The sequence below is a fragment of the Lagenorhynchus albirostris genome, chromosome 2, assembly GCF_949774975.1.
Source record: "Lagenorhynchus albirostris chromosome 2, mLagAlb1.1, whole genome shotgun sequence".
NCBI classification, from domain to species: Eukaryota; Metazoa; Chordata; class Mammalia; order Artiodactyla; family Delphinidae; genus Lagenorhynchus; species Lagenorhynchus albirostris.
In genome coordinates this window covers 57,561,258-57,584,275 of record NC_083096.1, presented here as the reverse complement: position 1 = coordinate 57,584,275, position 23,018 = coordinate 57,561,258, and the positions used below count along the sequence as shown (strand labels likewise).

The 23,018-nt window shown below is 37.4% G+C and overlaps 1 protein-coding gene across 6 annotated transcripts in view; it reads right to left on the bottom strand.

Moving 5' to 3' along the window:
- Positions 1–8,618: 8,618 nt before the first annotated feature.
- VAMP4 (vesicle associated membrane protein 4) overlaps positions 8,619–23,018 on the bottom strand; it is a 30,292-nt gene continuing 15,892 nt past the window's right edge. For 5 of the 6 annotated variants that reach the window (XM_060133220.1, XM_060133237.1, XM_060133246.1 and 2 more), the window contains 3 exons: positions 17,855–17,955; positions 15,826–15,905; positions 8,619–8,778 (listed from right to left, as the gene is read on the bottom strand). In XM_060133220.1, the coding sequence (XP_059989203.1) occupies positions 8,680–8,778; positions 15,826–15,905; positions 17,855–17,955 (280 nt within the window). In that variant the 3' untranslated portion in view covers positions 8,619–8,679. Of the gene's footprint in view, positions 8,779–10,477; positions 10,834–12,884; positions 12,937–15,825; positions 15,906–17,854; positions 17,956–23,018 lie in introns of those variants that run through there. The other variant, XM_060133253.1, reaches the window with a different exon arrangement.

Sequence of the window (23,018 nt, the reverse complement as noted above, 5' to 3'; positions counted from 1 at the left end):
AGAATGAGTTCAGAAGTGTTCCTTCCTCTGCAATTTTTTAAGTAGTTTGAGAAGGATAGGTGTTAACTCTTTTCTAAATGTTTGGTAGAATTCAGCTGTGAAGCCGTCTGGGCCTGGACTTTTGCTTGTTGGGAATTTTAAAATTACTGATTCAATTTCATTACTGGTAATTGGTCTGTTCATATTTTCTATTTCTTCCTTGTTCAGTCTTGGGAGATTGTACCTTTCTACGAATTTGTCCATTTCTTCTAGGTTGTCCATTTTACTGGCATATAATTGTTTGTAGTAATCTCTTATGATCCTTTTGTATTTCTGAAATATATGTTGTAACTTCTCCTTTTTCACTTCCAATTTTATTGATTTGGGCCCTCCCTCTTTTTTTCTTGATGAGTCTGGCTAAAGGTTTATCAATTTTATCTTTTCAAGGAACCAGCTCTTAGTTTCTTTGATCTTTTCTATTACTTTTTAAAATTTCTATTTCATTTATTTCTGCTCTGCTCTTTATGATTTCTTTCCTTCTACCAACTTTGGGTTTTGTTCTTCTTTTTCTAGTTCCCTTAGTTGTAAGGTTAGGTTTTTTACTTGAGGATTTTCTTGTTTCCTGAGGTATGCTTATATCACTATAAAATTCCCTCTTAGAACTGCTTTTGGCTGTGTCCCATAGGTTTTGAATCACTGTGTTGTTCTATTTACCTCCAAGTATTTTTAACTTTTCTTCAGTGATCCATTGGCTGTTTAGTAGAATATTGTTTAGCCTCCATGTGTTTGTGCTTTTTGCAGTTTTTATCTTGTAGTTGATTTCCAGTTTCATTGTGTTGTGATTGGTAAAGATGCTTGATATGATTTCAATTTTTAAAATTTACTAAGACTTGTTTTGTGGCCTAAGATATACTTTATCCTGCATAATGTTCCATGTGCATTGAAAAGAATGTGTATTCTGCTGCTTTTGGATGCAGTATTCTCTCTATATATCTATTAAGTTCATTTAGTCTAATGTGTCATTTAAGACCAGTGTTTTCTTATTTTTCTGTCTAGATGATCTGTTCATTGATGTAAGTGGCGTGTTAAAGTCCCCTGCCATTACTGTGTTTTACTGTCAATTTCTCCCTTTATGTCTGTTAATATTTGCTTTATGTATTTAGGTGCTCCTATATTGAATGCATATATATTTACAATTGTTACATCTTCTTCTTGGATTGACCTTTGGTCATTATGTACTGTCCTTCTTTGTCTCTTGTTACAGTGTTTGTTTTAAAGTCTATCTTGTTTGGTATAAGTACTGCTACCTCAGCTTTCTTTTGATTTCCACTTGCATGGAATACCATTTTCCATCCCCTCACTTTCAGTCTGTGTCTTTAGATCAGAAATGAGTCTCTTGTAGGCAGCATATATATGGGTCTTGGTTTTTATTTTTCATCCATTCAGCCACTCTGTCTTTTGATTGGAGCATTTAGTCCCTTTCCATTTACAATAATTATTGATAGGTATGTACTTATTGCCATTTTGTTAATTGTTTGGGGGTTGTTTTTCTAGTTATTTTTGTTCCTTTCTTTTCTCTTCCCTTTTGATTTGATGACTATTTTTAGGGTTTATGTTTGGATTCCTTCTTCTTTCTTGCATGTGTATGTAGTATAGATTTTTGGTGTGTCATTACCATGAGGTTTATATATAGTAACCTATATATATGTGATTATTGTAAGTTGTTGAGATCTTAATTTCAAATGCATTTTAACAACCCTGCATTTTTATCCCCCTCCCCACCACGATTACTCTTTTTGACACCATATTTTACATCTTTTTGTTTTGTGTATCCCTTAACTACTCATTGTGGCCATAGATGATTTTACTAATTTTGTCTTTAACTTTCCTACTTAGTTTTGCACATGGTTGATTCACTACCTTTACTGTATATTTGCTTTTACCAAAGAGTTTTCTCCTTCTGTAATTTTCAGGTTTATAACTGTGGCCTTTTCTTTTCTGCTCAGAGAAGTCCCTTTAACATTTCTCATAAAGTTGAGCTCTTTTAGCTTTTGTTTGTCTGTAAAACCTTTGCTCTCTTTATCAAATCCAAATGAAAGCCTTGATGGGTAGAGTATTCTTAGTTGTAGGTTTTCCCCTTTCATCACTTTAAATATATCCTGCCACTCCCTTCTGACCTGCAGAGTTTCTGGTGAAAAGCCAGCTGATGGCCTAATAGGAGTTCCCTTGTATGTGACTTGTTGCTTTTCCCTTACTGCTTAATATTTTCTCTTTATATTTAATTTTGCCATTTTCATTACAATGTGTCCTGGCATGATTCTCTTTGGGTTGATCCTTTTGGGACTCTGTGTTTCCTATACTTGGATGTCTGTTTCCTTTCCCAGGTTAGGGAAGTTTTCAGCTATTATGTCTTCAAATATGTTCTCTACCCCTTTCTCTCCCTTCTCCTCTGTGATCCTTATAATGCAAATGTTAGTAAACTTGATGCTGTCTCAGAGGTCTCTTAAATTATTCTCATTTCTTTTTATTCTTTTTTTTTTCCTTTGTTAAGCTTCAGTGGTTTCCACTACTCTATCTACCAGCCCACTGATCCATTTCTCTGTATCATCATCTAATCTGTTGATTCCGTCTAGTGTGTCTTTTACTTTGGATATTGTATTCTTCAGCTTTGCTTGGTTCTTCTTTATATCTTCTAAATCTCTGTTAAACTTCTGTCTTCATCCATTCTTCTCCCAAGTTCTTTGATCATCTTTCCAATCAATAGCTTGAACTCTTTATCAGGTAGATTGCCTTTAAACTTCACTTAGTGCTTCTTCTGGGGTTTTATCTTCTTCTTTAGTTTGGAACATGTTCCTCTACTGCCTCATTTTGCCTAATTTGCTGTTATTTCTATGAGTTTGTATCACCTTGGATAAGTGGCCTTTTGTAGACGATGTCCTGTGCATTCCAGCAGTGCACTCCCCTCTGGTCACCAGAGCTGTATGCTCTGGAGGTGCCCCCTCTGTGGGCTGTATGGATCCTTCTATTGTGGCGGGCTGACTACTGTAGGTGGTCTGGTAGGCATGGCTGGCTCCCAGTCCGGTAGGTTGCAGGCCCTACCTTGTGCAGAGGGTGCAGCTACTGGTTGGGCCGGGTCACATGGTGGCTGGCTGTGGAACCCTGGGTGGTGGGCAGGGCTAGTGCTGGCCTGCTGGTGGACAGAGCTGGGTTCTGAAGTAGGTAGTCGCAGGGCCAGGGTTCCTGGATCTAGTGTCATCCTGATGATGGTTGGGGCTGGTTCCTGACATGGCTAGGTGTGGGTTCTGGTGTGTCTCAAAGCTGGTACGGGCCCACTGGTGAGAAGGGCTGGATCCTGGGGCAGCTGGCTGAGGGGTCCAATGTGTCTTGGAACTGGTATTGGCCTGATGGTGGGTGGGGCTGTAGCCTGGGGAGTCCCCAGACTGGTGCTGGCCTGCTGGTGTGCGGGCTGGGTCCTGTCATGGCAGGCTGCAGGGCTGCGGTCATCCTGGGGCTGGTGTTCACCTGCTGGTCAGTAGGGCTAGGGCCCAGGGTGTCTGGGTAGTTGGTTCCTGCCCACTGATGTGAGATGGCGTTCCTGTGGCTAGTGACAGCTCACTGGTGGGCAGCACCAGGTCCTGGGGTCTCTGGCTGCAGGACCTTGGAAGTCCCGGTGGTACTGCCAATGCACTGTGTGTAGGGCTGGATCCTGGACCCTCTGGTGGACAGGGCTGTGTCCTAGACAGGCTGTGGCCTCAGGGGTTCTTAAGGTTGTCTCCTGCTGGTAGGTGGGGCTGTGTCCCCACCTGGCTAGTTGCTTGGCCTGAGGTGTCCCAGTACTGCTGCCAACAGGCTGGTGGGTAAGGCCAGGTCCCAGTGCTAATAAGCTAGAGGAAAGATACCAAAATGGTGCTTGCCAGCACCCGTGTCCACATGATAGAACAAGCTGCCAAAAGTGGCTGCCACCAGCATCTCTGTCCCCAGGGTGAGCTCCAGTTACCTCCTGTCTCTCCCAGAGGCTCTCCAAGAACAGCAGGTAGGTCTGACCCAGGCTCCTTTCAAATTACTTCTTCTGCCCTGGATCCCAGAGCATGTGATTTTTGCGTGTGCTCTTTAAGAGTGGAGTCTCTATTTCCCACAGCCCTCTCGTTCTCCCAAATGTAAGCTCTACTGGCCTTCAAAGCCAAGAATCTAGAGGTTCATCTTCCTAGTGTAGGATGCCCGGGCTGGGGAGCCAATATGGGGCTCAGACCCATTACTCCTTGGGGAGAACCTCTACAATTGTAACTATCCTCTCATTTGTGGGTCGCCTACCCAGGGGCGTGGGTCTTAACCATACTGCAACTCTACCTCTCCTACCCACCACACTGTGGTTCCTTCTTTATATCTTTAGTTGTAGATGATCATTTCTGCTAGATCAAGTTACTCTGTAAATAGTTGTGATTTTGGTGTGCCTGTAAGTGGAGGTGAGCTCAGGGCCTTCCTACTCTGCCATCTTGGCCAAGGTCCTCTAGAATATTGAATAAAGTCTGTATTCAGAAGTCAAGCAGGAGACATAAACTTGGGATTTGTCAGCACATAAATGTTATTTCAAATTAGATAAGATTACCAAAGGGGATGTGTGTGGAGATGTGTGATTCAGACCAAGATCTGAATCCCGGAGCAGTCCAATGTTGAGCTGGGGAGAAGAGGAGCAACCAATGAGGTAAGAACAAACCAAGCCCAGGAAGTGTGTATTAAGGAGAAAAGAACAATGAGCTGCATCAAATGCTGCTGATGTGCAGGGAAGAGGGCTGAGACTGGAACCCTGGCTTTAGCAAAGCAGAGGTCATTGGTGATCCTGACAAGAGTTTAAGTTTGGAGTGTGGAGGCAAAAGTTTTACTGAAGCATTTAAGAGAATGAGTGAAAAAGAACTAGAAACCATAAGCATAGACACATTTTTTCAAGGACTGTTGCTATAAAGAGCAAAGATATGAGGTGGAGGCTGACAGGGGAAGTGGTGAGGAAAGGTGGTTGGTGTTTTGTTTTTGTTTTTGTTTTTTGCGGTACGCGGGCCTCTCACTGTTGTGGCCTCTCCCGTTGTGGAGCACAGGCTCCGGACACACAGGCTCAGGGGCCATCGCTCACGGGCCCAGCCGCTCCGCGGTACATGGGATCCTCCTGGACCGGGGCACGAACCTGTGTCCCCTGCATCGGCAGGCGGACTTCCAACCACTGCGCCACCAGGGAAGCCCCTGGTTTTTGTTTTTTTAAGAAGGAAGAAACAACAGTGCTTTTGTATGTTACAGGGGATGACCCGGGAGGATGTTCTCTTTCGCTTCTTACCGTGTGCTCATAGGCTCCACGCACAGCTTTTTACACATCCTTGGACGAGATCCAGTCCTTTTACTCAATACACAGGGTAAGTGCACTACCCCAGGCCCTGCTCAGTTATACATTTGGCTACTAGTCAAAGCTCTTCTTATACCTGCAGCTGAAAAGCAGGGTGTTGTGCTCCACAGACGTTTCTAGCATTCAGTAGCTGTTCACAAAGTGTGACTGTTGAATTCAGGTAGGATCTGACCTTCCTGCCTGGTTCTCTCATAAATGACTGGTTGAATTATATTAAATACCATCATTCTCAGAATGCACATATCCGGGTCCTTCCCATCTCCATTCCTGACTACAGCCCTCTATTTATAGAGACTATATACCTCTGGGTACAATGATGCCCCCAGTATCATCCCCTTCCCACACGTTTTTGGAGAATTAAAGAGACAAAATTTAGTTTATGGGTGGAGGAAAGTTGAAGAGAATGAACACTACTCTAGTTGCCTCTAAAAGCAGCATATGCAGCTGAGAGGGAGGTGCCAGGTTTTCTGATTGGAACACAAAGCATGAGAGAAATTGGTCCCCCTTCCTCCCTTTCAAATAGACATCACTGAGGTAAAGCATGAGTATTCCAGCAATTGTTTTTTCTGCAGTTGAGACTCAGTAATTTTACACTGAGACATTCTTCCTAGATTCTCTTAATAGCTTGGGCATTGGGCATGGTTTTTGGTGACGGAACACCTTTTATTTCTTATTTTTCCTCCATGTACTTTATTGGAAAACTGGGATGAATTAAATCAGGGTGATTAGCCAGATGGTAGTTCAAATAAGTTATGCTTTAAAGTTAAGGCAACAGGTAACACATATTGAATGAGCCAAGAAAGTGCTTAATTTTGTTTTCTATGAAATAGTTTATTTTACTGTTTACTACGGAGGGGCTACAAATACATATCTGATAGGAACACCAAGGACTAAACTTTGCAACACTGGTAGAAATGGTTATGAAGACTTGACAGTCTAGAGAACAGGGTGCATAAAAAGGAATGAAACGTGGATGGACCTAGAGACTGTCATACAGAGTGAAGTAAGTCAGAGAAAAACAAATATCGTGTATTAATGCATATGTGGAACCTAGAAAAATGGTACAGATGAACTGGTTTGCAAGGCAAAAACAGAGACACAGATGTAGAGAACAAACGTATGGACACCAAGGGGGGAAGGTGGGGGGTGGGTGGGGGGTGGTGGGATGAATTGGGAGATTAGGATTGACATATATACACTAATATGTATAAAATGGATAACTAATAAGAACCTGCTGCATAAAACATAAATTCAAATTAAAAAAAATAGAGAACAGTGTACGCATCTTTTTCATTGCTCATCTCCCACCATACCTCTTAAAACATCAAAGGCACTTATCAAAATGTTTAAATAAAGGAGTGTGGAATTTAAAACAATGACACATACCCCAGGCATAAAATCAAGGGCTTGAGTTTTCTAAGAGTTTGATTTCTGACATTTTACTGACTAAAATCTCTGATTTATGCAATTTACTTTGTAGCCTTCAAATAGTTAACAGATGATTTGATTTCAAGACCTTTTCAAATGAAAAGAACCTAATGAAATACTGAAAATCAGAATTTTTCTTTACCCAATTATTATAAAAGAGCACTACTATCTCCTGGTAAAGGCAAAAGACCCACTATTATGTCAATCGTGCCATCTCTGCAGTGAGGAATATGGACACCAACACTCACTTTATGAGCAAGCACACCGGTGTCTTTGTGGTTTTCCTAGGCACACTCATCTGGCCAGGTGCACAGCACTATGCTGGGTTGGTCATGCTTTCAATTCCTACTGACCTGTCCCAAACAGCTCCTTAAATAAAACAGGAGCAGGAATAAAAGTTTGTGTCCCCCTATCCCTTATTCTACTTGATTTCCAGAAAAAGTCAGAGTAAGACAAACTTATACAGAAGGCTCAAGTCCTACATCAGTCTAAGAAATGGTTCCACTTTGTCTACAACATGGAAGAAACAGTGGATGGATTGAGAAGCAGGGCGCCTTCCAGCTCCTTCTGACTCAGTATCTTTACGTTGCAGCAACTTCCTACAGAAACATCAGCACTACGCTGCATTCTGAAACAAGTGTATAAATGCTTCTGGACTGATCCATGCATGCTCTTACTTCCCACTCAGGGAAAAATAAAATTGACTCCAATCACATTTCAATGTGAAAACACGACCTTAGACTAATATGAGTTGGTTTTCCTAGACTTAGGAATACTGACGCAATACAGTTAGACATCTTCTAAAGGCATTCATTCTCAACATGAAAAGATAATTTCTTGCGTATTTTCTAATTGTAGTATATACACATTTAGATGTAGATAGTGTGGGCAACAATGCTGACAGGCCATTAAGCATGTTTAAGATTGTTCTGATGAGAAATTTCCATTTTTTTTCCTTCTCAGTTTGTACACGTATAATCATTTCCAGGATACCCACATGCTACACAGAATTGAAAGATGCCCAATTTTTCTATTAAAAAAATGAAGTTATAATTTTCTAGTGCAGAGTGACTGCACAGGAAGACTACCATAAGCAATCTACAGGAGCGCTAACAGAAGGTATTTCTGTATTTGGTGTGTACTAATTACCCTTCCTCCATTTTTAGATAACGTTCCATTTTCAACAATGAACTTTTCTTTAGTCAAGAAATCCCCACGTTTATAAAACCTGAGAGCAATTTCCAGTGAGCTTTATCAGGATAGAGGGGCCAAAAGACCACAGGTATTACTGGGTTATAATCAGTAGGAGGAACTAATTAATCAGCATTATCATGAAACTGCTGCAGGGCAATAGGTTTCAGTAATTAAACATAAATCACGAGGGTATGTTGCAGGCATTATAAAAATAGTGACCTGATTTCACTGGGTATCAACTAGTATTTACAAAGCTACCTGAATTTTTCTGTTGCTCTGCATTGCTATTAAATAATGAGAGTTCTGATGGTGGGGAAACTTCATTTTTCAAGTGCAGGATGATCCGAGCTGAATAAGAATGATTAAGGGAGGGGAGGAAGGTAGGCCTGGCATCAATTTGAACACATTTTTCTTTTTCTGAAGGCTCATGTCTCCAAGGTTATGATAATAAAGTCATAAACATGCCAGCCACTTCAAGGGTCTCAGGATTAATGAAGACCAAGAAAGATGAAATGACAAACTGTGAGCCAAGCCACCACTAGTGCAAAGCTCTAACAGAGTAACATATCCGCCACCAGTATTCTCAGCAGCAGTATATTTAAATACAAAGAGAACTACGTATACATGGTATTGTCATATAAATATTTCCTTTATTTTTCATGGTTAAAAATTTTTTAAATTTTATTTCTTTATTTAAAAGCATACTTTATTAAAGAAACACTGGAAATGTGGATTCTTCTTGAGAAATAATCTTCCTCTTCACCGACAGATATGAAGAAACCAGATTTCTATACCAACTAATGGAAAATTAACCACTGGTGAGTCTAGTTCCAATCCCAAATCAAGGACACACATGTTAGTACTGATTCTGTCCACTCAGTTAAAACACTCCCATTCCTGAAGTAGATTAGCTACTGAAATTCTAAAAATGCTCATTTCCTGGGTATCCTCTTTTGTCAAAGGGTTTATTATTTATTATGTTATTTACAGTAATTGACATTTACGAAAAGTGGAGAGACCAGAGAAAACACTCCAGAGTATGTAAAACCTTTATCTCTTTTTAAATGTTCTTAGCAGACTATAATACTAAGCGATTATATTTAGATCTTCATGACTTGAAGGTGTCTTCAATACCTCTTAATCTGCTTTCTCCCTTCCAATTCTTTCCATTCTAAAGAGAACATTTTTGCATCTTAGTACTAATCCTGTAGAATTAAAAAAAAACAAAAAAACAAAGATTCTATGTTTCATACATTTTGAATTAAAATTACCAAAGCAATAAGGATCATTTTTTTTCTTATTTAAATACTGGTACTTTCTATTATCCCTATTTCAAATTTAGAGTTATATATACATTGTGAAGATGTCCATGTACACAAGTTTCTGCAGAACCTCCAATTTTATTATAAAACTTCTTCCTCACACACATTAGAGAACTATGTATGTTCACTTTCACATGTTTAAACAACCCAAGAAGGTGGCATATTTTAAAGTTAACAACACTTTTTATCATAAAAACAGACTGAGATCAATGGTGACTCTAGCATTTGGTTACTCTGACTGACTGATTAGCTAGGCTCCTGACTTTTTATATCATTATTGTTGGCTAATGTGACACTGGATTGTACGTATCACATGCATTTTCCAGGAGATAAAGAGGGAATACAAAAAACGCAAATTCTAAGCAGATGATTTTGCTACTTTTAGCACTTCTGGTAAAAGGGCTAGTTGAAGTTAAACAGGAAAGCTATTAACAAAAAGAAAAGTAGGGGACAAGATACCTGTGGATTTCATTTACTCACATTTGCACTGGTCCTCCTTATTGGAGGCTAACTGAAAACAGACCAGACCATGACTTCTAGCTTTATGTTGGTCACTTTCAAATACTCCAATGACACTCTCCAATAATTTTATTATTTCCAGTTTTATGACACCATACTATGCTTTTCACACTTTAAATTTCCCATTTCTATAATCCAAATGCCAAAAATTACTACATTCCCTTATACAGTCAAAAATAGGTTTACTGGAATGTTGTTAGTTATAGCTAAAGGCAGCAACATTTACATTTAGCTTTTGTTACACCCATAAACATGTGAAAATTGCTTGCAAAGCAATTGTAATATGAGAAGAATCTTGCAAATATCAATGGAATGGTTACACACGTCTTTCGGCATAATGATTTGGTACTCTACAGAGGCTCCCTGATCACCAGCCTGACCCCCACCTTGATGCAACAAATGCAAGTCCTTATGCCATTAAAATAGCAGTATGAAATATCATTATCAGTGTTTAACTATATATACAAATAATGAACTGGCAAGTATCTAGTTTCAAATTAGACCTTTGGAATATTGCAAAATCGAGGCTGGTTATCTTTGCCTTAAACATAATTTTTTTTTCTTTTTTTTTTTTGCGGTACGTGGGCCTCTCACTGTTGTGGCCTCTCTCGTTGCGGAGCATAGGCTCCGGACGCGCAGACAGCGGCCATGGCTCACGGGCCCAGCTGCTCCGCGGCATGTGGGATCCTCCCAGACCGGGGCACGAACCCGTGTCCCCTGCATCGGCAGGCGGACTCTCAACCACTGCGCCACCAGGGCAGCCCCGCCTTAAACATAATTATTAAAAGCACACTTTGTTGGAAGGGAAGAAGATAATGGGACATTCTCAATGCTCCAATTTGAAGTGATACTTGCCTCTTAATTTCTTGAAAAAGAAGCTTTGAAAGTTATATACATGGGTTTCATTTAAATTATGCAGCAATCTTTTATTATTATTGTCCCAGATTTTGTTTAATGAAGATCTGTCATCAAATCAAGTACGGTATTTCACAACTATAAGAACTGTAAGAGAAAAAAATGAAAAAGAAACATCAAAGTCAGATTCATATGCTATGTTAGAAACAATACTCCTAAATGTAGCTGTGTCCATTTTGAAAATAGTTAATGAGGACAACTTTTATCTGAAATGATAGATAACAAATGGGAATGGAGAAGCAAAAATATGAAACAACCTAAATGTCTAACAAACATTAGAATTTTGATCAAATAGATTAATATATAACCATAGCATAAAGCAGCTAAAATACTTTTTAAATATTTAATAACATGGGAAAATATTCACAATATATTTATTAGAAAGTATACATATAATCTTAGTTTTTGAAAAACATGTTTATATATTAATAGGAAAAGACTTAAAGTATATACAATAGTTATATTAATAGTAGCTATCTCTGTGTGATAACAGAACAGTTGGATTTTATTTTCTTCTTTATGTTATTCAACATTCCATGGGTTGATTCTTGGTACTGGCAGTAGTTATGTTCTATAAAGTCATCACAAACACTGACTGAGTAAACACTGAACCACTGCTCTGAGGGGAGACACAGGCTTAAATCCCTGCCAGCCTCTGGCTACAACATTTTTGACAACCAATCCATACATAACCTTGTTTTACATGTTTCTGTGTGAAGACACCTTATTTACTATATACTGTTGGCTTATTAACACTGAACTCCTGTCCAACAGTGCTGTCACTCACGCCTGAACAAAGCTCATCTAACACGTGTATTTCCTCCATAAGACACATCACAGCCTTGCTGTGCTCAGCAACACTAGCCAGCACTGCAGCACCAGTATACTTGGGGGCCTTTTTAAACAGCAAAAGCATCAACAAGACACACAAAAATGTGAGAAACTGTGCACTAACATTCGCTTCTCTGACCGCATCTGCCAATGACTCTGAAAGCATTGGGGTAACTGATCAATGTTAGCTAGTAGGTGAAGTCACAAACACAGAATCCACAAATGATGAGGACTGACTTTTTCTTTAGAACAAAATCTTTTTTTCTGTTTAAAAAGAGTATCACCATGGAATTTTTCAAATGGCTATTCTGAGATACTTTCCAAATCTTTATAAAATCCCTGTAAACAGAGATAAAGAAGCTTTGGAGAAAAGGAGATATTAAAAATGATCTGACCAAAGAAAGACAAATATATGATATCACTTGTATGTGGAATCTAAAAAGTAATACATATGAATCCATATACAAAACAGAAACAGACTCACAGTCATAGAAAACAAACTTCTGGTTATCAAAGAGGAAAGGGGAGGGGGGAGGGACAGATTAGGAATATGGGATTAACAGATACAAGATACTATACTTAAAATAGATAAGCAACAAGGACCTACTATATAGCACAGGGAACTGTATTCAGTATCTTGTAATAACCTAAAATGGAAAATAATCTGAAATAATATATAACTGAATCATTTTGCTGTATACCTGAAACTAACACAACAATGTAAATCAACTACACTAAAAAAATTTTTTTTGAATGATCTGATTTTAAAAAGAATATTAAGGGGAAAAAGGAAGGGCAAGAGTTATGTTTCAATGACTGAAATGAAGCTCAAATCCAAAAGAAAAATTATCATCTGGAGAATTTATCTGGATTTTCCTTCAAACACAATATTATGAAATGCAAGCTGCCATATCTAAAAGTTAAAAATAAATAGAAAATGTGTGTTATGGTCCTGAGCGTTAATAGTAGCCATATTTGGCCTCAAACAAATCACTTAGCCCTGCCTTTGCAGGGGTAGGGGTGGAGGGTAGGACAGAGGTTCTCTTTGAGAATCTGATGAAAGATAGATATACTCTCACCATAAAACTGTACATATACACATTCACATAAAATTTTACATACAATTTATGTGCATTTTCAGAGAGCTACAGATTCTAGGTTAAGAGCTCCTTACTGGAGTCAGAAGTCATTACTCAATCCTGACATTAGTCATACTAGGTCAACTGAATATAAATTAAAAAGGAAATTTAAATGAACTTCAAAACAAATGACACCCCCTCCAAATTAATAATCCAGTAAATACTTACTGATAATCACTAACAAAACGATAACAGCAACCAAAGCCATGATGGCTTTTATCTACAACACACAAAAAGGCATGAGAAAGATTAATGTCTGACTTGTTAATAAAGACTATCTGTTGTGCTTTTTACCACATTACACTAACTCATCATTGGACAGGCTCATTCCTTGAAAGGTTTCCAAATTTTTTCTCATATCAACTTCTGACTATTTGCATCTTTCTGTAATAATCAGAGTTCCCCAAATTTGAGGGTTTTGGCTTGCCTAGATTTTATTGTTTAAGGCTGCAGAGTAAACAGTAATAATCAAAGCCTTTATGGGCCTGCTCTTTTTTGTCTATGATTTCTCACACATTTCTAATCTAAGACCAGGAAAAGAACAATATTTTATCAACTCTGTTCAGAAGTGTCAGGATATTATGAATAAGATTAGCATCCAATACAGATGGTTCAATATATATAGTATAAGGCAGCATTTTTTATAGCACTTATTCTCAAAGTATATTAGAATTCTGTTAGTTTTTGCTCCCCTTACTTTCTTCTTAGCATTTTTATCTTCATTTTGAGGAATATAGTTTATACTTTTCGTGAAGAACCTCATTTAATAAATAACTTGCCTAAGAGCATTCTGTGTGTCAGTTTCACAGTCGAGAAGAGAAACCTTAAGATTAGTCCTTAGCTAGTTAATAGTTTAGGTCTACATCACCTCTCTCCATAAAATTGTCACATTCCTCATCTAATCCTAAAATGCATAAATTATAAATTGACTTGATTTTCCTGATGAATTCAAATGAGTCTTGTTTTCACCAAACATTTTCATAGATAATTGATTAAGATGGTTCATTCAGAAAAAAGATACCCAGTTATTATAAACACATAAAACACTCTGATGAATATCACAAACAGCAACTAGAAGTAGCTAATGAAATGTTTCTAAAATAAAACTACTGGCTGCATTTTAGTGGCATTACACTCATGATGAGAACAAAGTGACCAAGAGAATACATGGAGGCGTTCCAATTTGAATACCAGGTGCCTATTAAAATTATTAATTATGATAACCAAAAAATGTAGAAAGTACTTTACACTGTAAAGTACTTTAGTGACCAAGTGATCCAGAGAATATATGGAAGCTCTGCATCTTTTTTTTAAGCTGAAAACATTTCTAAAGTAATGTGGAATTTTACAATAGCTTTTCAACTTTACCAAAAATATATCTTAATTTGCCCTGTTAATTTGTGCTAGCGTTAACATTTAGAAGATTTAAATGGAAATATCAATACCAATTTTAAAATACCTAAGTAAACGGAGTTTCTAACGCTGGCTAGGAAACGTTTACAACCAAAAATGGCAGCAATGTATTCATGCATGTACAAAGTTCTCTTCTTCCAAACAACATAGACAAAAATCTGTTTCTCATTAAACACATAAGAGCCTCAGAGCCCCATAAGATACTTGAGAGGTGTCACTGATTCTCTCTCCTCACCCATTGGATAATTCTGTTCACTTACTTATTTTTAAAGTCAGGTTTATTAAAATATACTTTACATACAATAAAATTCACCCTCTTAAAGTTCATTTTGATGCGTTTTGACATACATACAGTTGTCAACCATCACCTTCATAGTCAAACATAAGACATTTTCATCACTCAAAAAGTTCCCTCATGCCCTGCTGTAGTCAATCTCCACCCCTCCATCCTTAGCCACTGGCAACCTCTGATCTCTTTTCTGTCCCTATATCCCTTTCCTTAGCTCTTCCCAAATAATCATTATGAAGTTAATCAAGAAAATGGTAGTGATATAGAGACTATTTAAAAATATAAATTAAAAATAGAATTCAATTTTTCCCCTTAAAAGCATACTATTCCTTTGATGTGGACCCCATAAAGTACAAAATGAAACTCTTTAGATATAGCTAAAAAAAAGCTAGGCAAAATGCACATTATCATTTTGTTAATGGCCACATGAATGAGTCATGTGGGGAGAGGAGGTAGCTCACGGACCTTTTGTTCTTCCAAACTAGTCTGCAGGATAGAAAATTTCTATAGAAATAGAAAATTTATTCATTAAAGAAAAACAGAAAATTTAAATTCTACATAAGAGGAGCAATGAAACTTGTTTCTTTCCCTAAGTTCTACTTCTGAAAGTAAGAGGATTCAACAGGTCAACAGACAGAAATAAGCAAATCCAAGGCAACTCTTGAATGAAATCCTTGGCATATGTCCACATCAAGTTTTGAAAGTTATTGCTAAACTTGAAAATGAGAGACTAAAAACAATGTGGTATATCCAAGGTTTTCAACAAAGCCAAAAATGACAAATTTTTCTTTTATATCTTATTTCTCCTATCCAAGTACTAACCAGGTCTGACCCTGCTTAGCTTCTGAGATCAGGCAGGTTGAGGGTGGTATGGCATAAGACTGTATCTTATTTCTCTGGAATAATGAGGGACAGTGGGACTTTCTTTTAGCCCCATTTGCCATATGGATTCTGACACATTAAACTGCTTTTATTTTTTTCTCCATCCAACAGAAAATTGTATTTTTCTCTGGCTTGCTTTCTGTCTTTTAAATATCTCTATGTAATGCTATAGGTTGCTCCAAAGAGGTACTAAAAATAAATTACAAGTTAATACTTCTTACAAGATAAATCTAGAGGAAGCTAAATTATTAATAAAATGTGGATTACTCTCTAAGAAGAAATCCATGAAAACATCCTTTTAGGCACTGCTTGATTCCTTTAGTTATTTCTGACCCATAAGATATTAATTCAACAAATATTTACTGAGTTCCACCATGTCCCAGGTTCAGAAGATATAATAATAAGCAAGACAGCTGTAGTCCCGTTCCCCACAGAGCTTATCCCCTAGAGGCCCTTTTTTCTTCATGTCTTTGAATACCACTGGATATGCTGACAGACCTATCCAATATCTTCCAATTTACTTACTTTGCATCCACGCCACCACATTTGCCTTCGAAGTTGTTTGGATCTGTTGCTAAAAGCAGTTGCATTATCCGACAGGCTTTCTATATCACATAGAGGATGGAGAGAAGGATTAATCAACATAACAGCACTCTTATCTAGTCACACAAAGACAAGAAAACATTAATTTCTACTTCTGCAAATCTATTCCCTTTTAAGCATGAAAACATCTTTCCTTTCCTCTATCCACAAACTCTGGCATTCTGTATTCTAAAAAAAAAAAAAAACAAAAAGTAAAAAATGGCTGCAGGTCAGTTTGCTCAATCCACTTTTACAATAAGAGTAAGAGAAGTCTTCCCAGGGCCTCAATGCTTTCAAATAAACTTATGAATTCTGGTAGAAATACTCTTTAAAAATTCAAATACTTGGCACAACTATAGAAAAAAAAATTTACACATGGAGAAGGCTAGGTTCTTAGAAGATATCAAAAGTGACTGATTTTGAAGCAAAACAATATATTTTTTAAGTGTTTAAGTTTTTTGGTTAAAAAAGTCTGTCAAGGATTAATCAGATATTCACTCAGCCATTCATCATCTAAAAAATATGTGAGTGCCTAATAAGTGCCATGGACTGTTATAAGAACAGAGACTAACATTTGTCAGTAAAGAAATGTTACTAAGTCATCAGAGAAAGCATAAGATAAAAATATTAGATATGTGTGAAATAAGTTTGAAAAGAAGTGATTAGACCTATCCTCCCTGAGATCAGGAGAAATACAAAGCACATCAACGTAACAGGACAAAAGAAAAAAATAATCTAACTCTTCAACAATGAATTTTTAATCTTTCCATTCTCAACTGATCAATTAAAGAAATAATACAACAATAAGATGATTCAAAGCAAAGGGAGCTACATACAACTCAATAACAAAAAAGCAAACAACCCAACTGAAAACTGGGCAGAAGACTTAAATAGACATTTCTCCAAAGAAGACATACAGATGGCCAACAGGCACATGAAAAGACGGTCAACATTTCTAATGATTAGAGAAATGCAAATCAAAACTACAATGAGGTACCACCTTGTATCGGTCAGAATGGCCATCATTAAAAAGTCTACAAATGACAAATGCTTAAGAGGGTGTGGAGAAAAGGGAACCCTCCTACACTGTTGGTGGGAATGTAAATTGTGCAGCCACTGTGGAAAACAGTATGGAGGTTCCTCAAAAAACTAAAAATAGAGTTGCCATATGATCCTGCAATCCCACTTCCAGGCATATATCTGGAGGAAACTATAATTGAAAAAGATACATGCACCCCAATGTTCACTGCAGCACTATTTCCAATAGCCAAGACATAGTAACAACTTAAATGTTCATCAACAAATGAATGGATAAAGAAGATGTGGTACATATTACAATGGAATACTATGCCAGAAAAAAGAGTGAAATAATGCCATTTGCAGCAACATGGATGGACCTAGAGATTATTATACTAAGTGAAGTAAGTCAGCAAGAGAAAGACAAATATCATAGGATATCACTTACATTTGGAATCTAAAATATGACACAAATGAACATATCTACGAAACAGAAACACTCACAGACATAGGAAACAGACTTGTGGTTGCCAAGGGTGGGGGGTGGCGGGGTGGGGGAAAGGATGGATTGGGAGTTTGGGATTAGCAGATGCAAACTATTATACACAGAATGAATAAACAACAAGGTCCTACTGTATAGCACAGGGAATTATATTCAATATCCTGTGATAAACCATAATGGAAAAGAATATGAAACAGAATATATATATATATGTATAACTGAATCACTTTACTGTACAGTAGAAATGAACACAACATTGTAAATCAACTATCCTTGAATAAAATAAATTGTATATAAAAAAAATAAAGTAAAGAGAGCTAAAGTTAAAAACATTAAAACCATAAATGCCATTTTTCCTAAGTCAAGATTCCTAAACTTTGGCTAGAAAAATGCAAGAAGTAAACTATCAAAATACAGATTTATAACATCAAGAATTATATGAAGTATCTGTACCTGATTTGTCCTGTAGTTCATCTAGTCTCTCCCCTCTTTCTATTACCTTTGTAATATTTTCTTGCATGACATCAATGACTTCATCCACCTGGTTCTGAACACTAGTTTAAAAAAAAAGATTAAAAAATAATGCATTCTTTTGAGAATTTTACAGTTTTTGAGACTTTCATTAGACATGATAGAAAACAGCAAGTTCTCAGAGTTATTCAACTCTAAAATGTTTAAGTTTAAGGCTTGTAGCAACAGTCCTTCCATTTGTGGGCTTGATTACTCAGGCAATTAAAAGACAACATGATACAAATAAAGTAATATTTAACTTATAGTTTATTCTTAACCCTGTTTCTTCAAATTAAATATACTGTCAGAATGCTCAGTAACTGCAGAATTTAGTCAAATAGCTTGACTCTACATAATCCGTTTCATTTTCTTTTCAATAGGCCACTGAGGCATCACATAGACACAGCTATAAGCTACTTTTGCTATACATATAGTTCACACACTAAGGCTAACAAAAGTTTGCCCAGGTATGTTAGAAGCCTATGAAAAATATTCAGTTTCCAAAATGGAAAGGTACAGTATGCTCTAGGACACTAAGGCTCAGTGGGTATAACTCTTCACAGCTCATCAGTTTCCTCTTAAACAGGGTTTAAAACAATGAGCAACACTTGGGAGGGTTTTGAAGCACCCACGAAGGAGCAAAGAGGAAACATTTTTGGTTGTTCTTCAAAATGAAAATATGATTTTCTTCTTTATATCAGGTGATGAGAGCCTGTTCCAACCAAACTTCAGACTGTTCAGTGAAGATTTTTTTTTTTAAATAAATTTATTTATTTATGGCTGCATTGGGTCTTTGTTGCGCACGGGCTTTCTAGTTGCAATGAGCAGGGGCTACTCTTCGTTGTGGTGCGCGGGCTTCTCATTGCAGTGGCTTCTCTTGTTGCAGAGCATGGGCTCTAGGTGCATGGGCTCAGTAGTTGTGGCGCATGGGCTTAGTTGCTCCGCGGCATGTGGGATCTTCCCGGACCAGGGTCAAATCCATGTCTCCTGCATTGGCAGGCGGATTCTTAACCACTGCGCCACCAGGGAAGTCCCATGTTCAATGAAGATTTAAACTAAATTCAAAAATTTAATAATTGGACCTCAGCTGCCTACTCTCACTCAGAAGTTACCCCCAGAGTACATAAACATAGAAATGATTAAGTGTCTAGTTTTCCTCTGTCGCTTCAATCATTTGACAAATGTCTAGTTTTCCCCTGTTACTTCAATCATTTGACAAAATGTTACCTTAAATTAGTTTATGGAATAAGTCATGCCAGAGCAATATTTAAAAGGAGAAATAAAATGAACTCACAGTTCTTATAACTCAAAAACTGTTTAAAATATAAAAACTGTTTAAAGTGGATTACTAGCAACTATAAGTAGATATATGTTTTAAATAAATAAGGATATGCAATTATTCTTTCTAGTCGGGGAAGTGTATCAATTTATCAAATATCACCTAGGAAGCTTTTAAAAAAATTTCACAATACACATCTCCTCACTGCCCCTCTACTCTATAGTGAGTTGGGAGTAAGGCAGGACATGTGTAATTTTGAAAAAGAGTTCTATCCCTTCCCTGCCACGAAGATATATCTTCAAAAAGTTTGCTTTAAAAACAAATGAAGGCCCATTTAGACACATACGGGTTCGTAAGAAGCATCCTCAGATTCAAGTAGAATTACTACGTTTGATGATAGTCACCCCCCCTCCCATGTTAAAAGCACCCACTGATTATCCACACATAGACTTCAGGGTTCATCATAGCTTCCTAGAGTTCTGTGCCTCTCACACACTATTCTACTAAACTGTATAAAACTGAAGCACAACTAAAGTGGGACATGGAGAATTCCCTTCTGCCCACACAGATCTGAAAGAGCCCCCAAGTGTCTAAGAGGTCTTGTTGCAACTCCTAAGCAGACAGCTAAAGATGTAAAATCTTATACAAGAACAATGGCACAAATACTTAGGCAATTTAGTCAATAAATAATTAAGAAGAGCTTACTATGTACTGTTCTAGGCACTAGGAAAACAATACTGAACGAAGCAGACAATAATTGTGGCTCTCATGGAACGTATGCTTAAATGTGCAATGAATGCACTTCATTAACCTTCAGAGTTGTTTAACAGTCTGTGTCTAACCCATTACTGTATATTGTTACAGCATTTAACACTAAGCGAAAGTATTTATTTATTTACATGCTTATTTCCTGTCTCTCCCCATTAGAAGGTAAGTTCAACAAATGCAGAGACCTTGCCTACTTTGTTCACTTTTGTAGCCCCAGTACCTGTAACATTGCTTGGGAAAGCGTATGCACTTAATACTTAACAGCTGAATAAGTGAACAGTTTGGGTATAAGTCCTGCAAAGCACATCCAGCTACTTAAGAAAGAGTTATAAGGCAGATATAAGAATGTAGAGGTCTCCATTTAACTATAATGGAAGCAGAGCTATTGTTTATCAAGGGCCAATCTTGAAATTCCTAGGTAGTTATTTTCCATCATATGCAAGAGATAATAGCCTAAAGTAAGGTGCAGCACAGTGGAAATGGACAGAATGTACGGCAGCACCTACACATAATCAGATTATAGCTATTATGGATATTAATATACCTATACTACATGTGATTTTAAAACAAAACCAAAATAACTGAAGGAATCATTATGGTCCCAGAATCCCTATAAGCAAGACTCCATGAATAATACAGGCAGATTAATTGGAATAGAATTCATAAAATTACAGATTAAGTCTTACTAGATTATGATAAACCTAGGGCTATTACCTCAACAACATGACACACATGTAATCTCTATGGCTAATGGAAACCACCCAACATTTTAATTTTTCCTGCCAAGTGATTAATAAATTACTGTTACTTTCTCCTTCACATATTACTATCCACTGGTATAACCCTCTTAATCCAGCTACTGTATAACTGTCATTCAATCTTAAGATAACGGAAAATCTCATGACTGTGCTTCTATATTTCAAGATATTTTCATGCCCAGAACACAACTTTTATAGAAAAAAAAAAGAAAATCATCTACTTATTTACTTTAATATAAAGGATAATTTTTAAAAAAACAAGTGGAAAGGGACCTCTCTGGTGGTCCAGTGGTTAAGACTCCACACTCCCAATGCAGGGGGCCCAGGTTCGATCCCTAGTCAGGGAACTAGATCCCACATGCCACAACCAAAGATCCAGCAAGTTGCAACTAAAGATCCTGCATGTGACAATGAAGATCCCAAGTGACGCAACTGAGACCCGGCACAGCCAAATAAATAAATAAATATTTTTTTTAAAAGTGAAAACATATTTCCCCATGATTTTTTATATTTTCATAGTAGTTACAATACTTTGATTTCTATTTTATGTTGGTCTTATCCTCACTATTATACTGTAAATGCCTTAAAAACAGAGATTGTCCCACTCATCTGTTTCCCAGGTCATGTGAAATGTGCCTAGTAGAAAATAGGCATTCAACAAATATTTTCTGATCTGAATTAAGTATTTCATTTATTCAAAAATATATATTAAGGAGTTATTATTATCCTACGCATTGAGGATACTGATGTGAATGTTTTGATCCTCAGCAAGATTACACTCTAGTGGGGAACACTGGTAGCTACGATTATATTACCATGTGTCAAGTGCCATAATGGAAGGAAACACATGGTATCAGTCGTGCAGCCTAGATGAATCCAGCCTGGACCAGAGATGGCATCAAGATCCTGCTGCTGAGTTTTGAGAGGTTAAGAGTGAACTGGGCAGAGTAAAAAAGGTGATGGATGGTGGGAAAGTTCTAGGCTAAAGGAATAACAGGAGGGGATATTTCAGGAACCAATGATTACCTGGATATGGGTGATGGAGCTGGGGCAAGAAAAGGGTAGAGAACTTCTAGATTTATAATTTGAGCAACTGAGTAGATGTAGATGATGGTCATTAACTGAAATAGAAAATTAAGAACTCAAAGAAAAAGCAAGTTTTTGAAGGAGGGGGTGGAGATTTATTTCCTGTTAGAGTCATATAGTAGAGATATCATTATATTGAGATATTAGAGATATCATTTCCTGTTAGAGTCATATAGTAGAAGAAAGGACACAAGAGAGAACATACCCAGGAAAATATCAAGACATGTAGAGAAAAGACATTTTAACATTGTTTTAGTAATTTATTTATTTATTTTTGCTGTGTTGGGTCTTTGTTTCTGTGCGAGTGCTTTCTCTAGTTGTGGCAAGCGGGGGCCACTCTTCACTGCGGTGCACAGGCCTCTCACTATCGCAGCCTCTCTTGTTGCGGAGCACAGGCTCCAGACGTGCAGGCTCAGTAGTTGTGGCTCACGGGCCTAGTTGCTCCGCGGCATGTGGGATCCTCCCAGACCAACTCGTGTCCCCTGCATTATTAGGCAGATTCTCAACCACTGCGCCACCAGGGAAGCCCTTAACATTGTTTTAAATCCTGCTTAGAGTCTGACAGCACTTGTGTTCCTGAGATGTCTCTATTCTAATTATCACCACTACAGGGAAGCCGCGTGGTATAGTGTAGAGAGGCCAGGCTCTGGACACAGACAGATCTGGGTTTGCAATTCAGCGTTATCACTTACTATGTATGTGGCTTTGCAAGTCATTTTGCAAGCCTCTTTGAGCCTCATATTTTCTCACCTTTGAAATGAAGATGATAATCTTTCCCTTATGAGAATTAGATGTGACAAGTGTGTTTTAAACACTTAGCACGGTTCCTAACACTTAGCATGTGTTTAATGTCAGTGTTCTTCCATTAAGGAAAAAAAAAGCTCATGCTCTGCAACACACACTCATCTGTTATTTTATAAAGAAAATATTTATTTTCACAGTTAACACCCCCATCTTGTGGCCTCTTAAGGTACTGTTGACAAAAAGTTTTAAATATATGCTGTATTTTTGCACATATATATATATACACACACATACATATATACTATATGTAGTATATATGCTGTATTTTTGCAATTATATATATACACATATAGTATATATGTACATATATACATATATATGTGTATATATGTGTATCTGTTCATCATAGAACATTCCTTGGGGGAATAAAGTTAAACTTGCTGGACCAAGGCTATAGATAGGAGATTTCCTA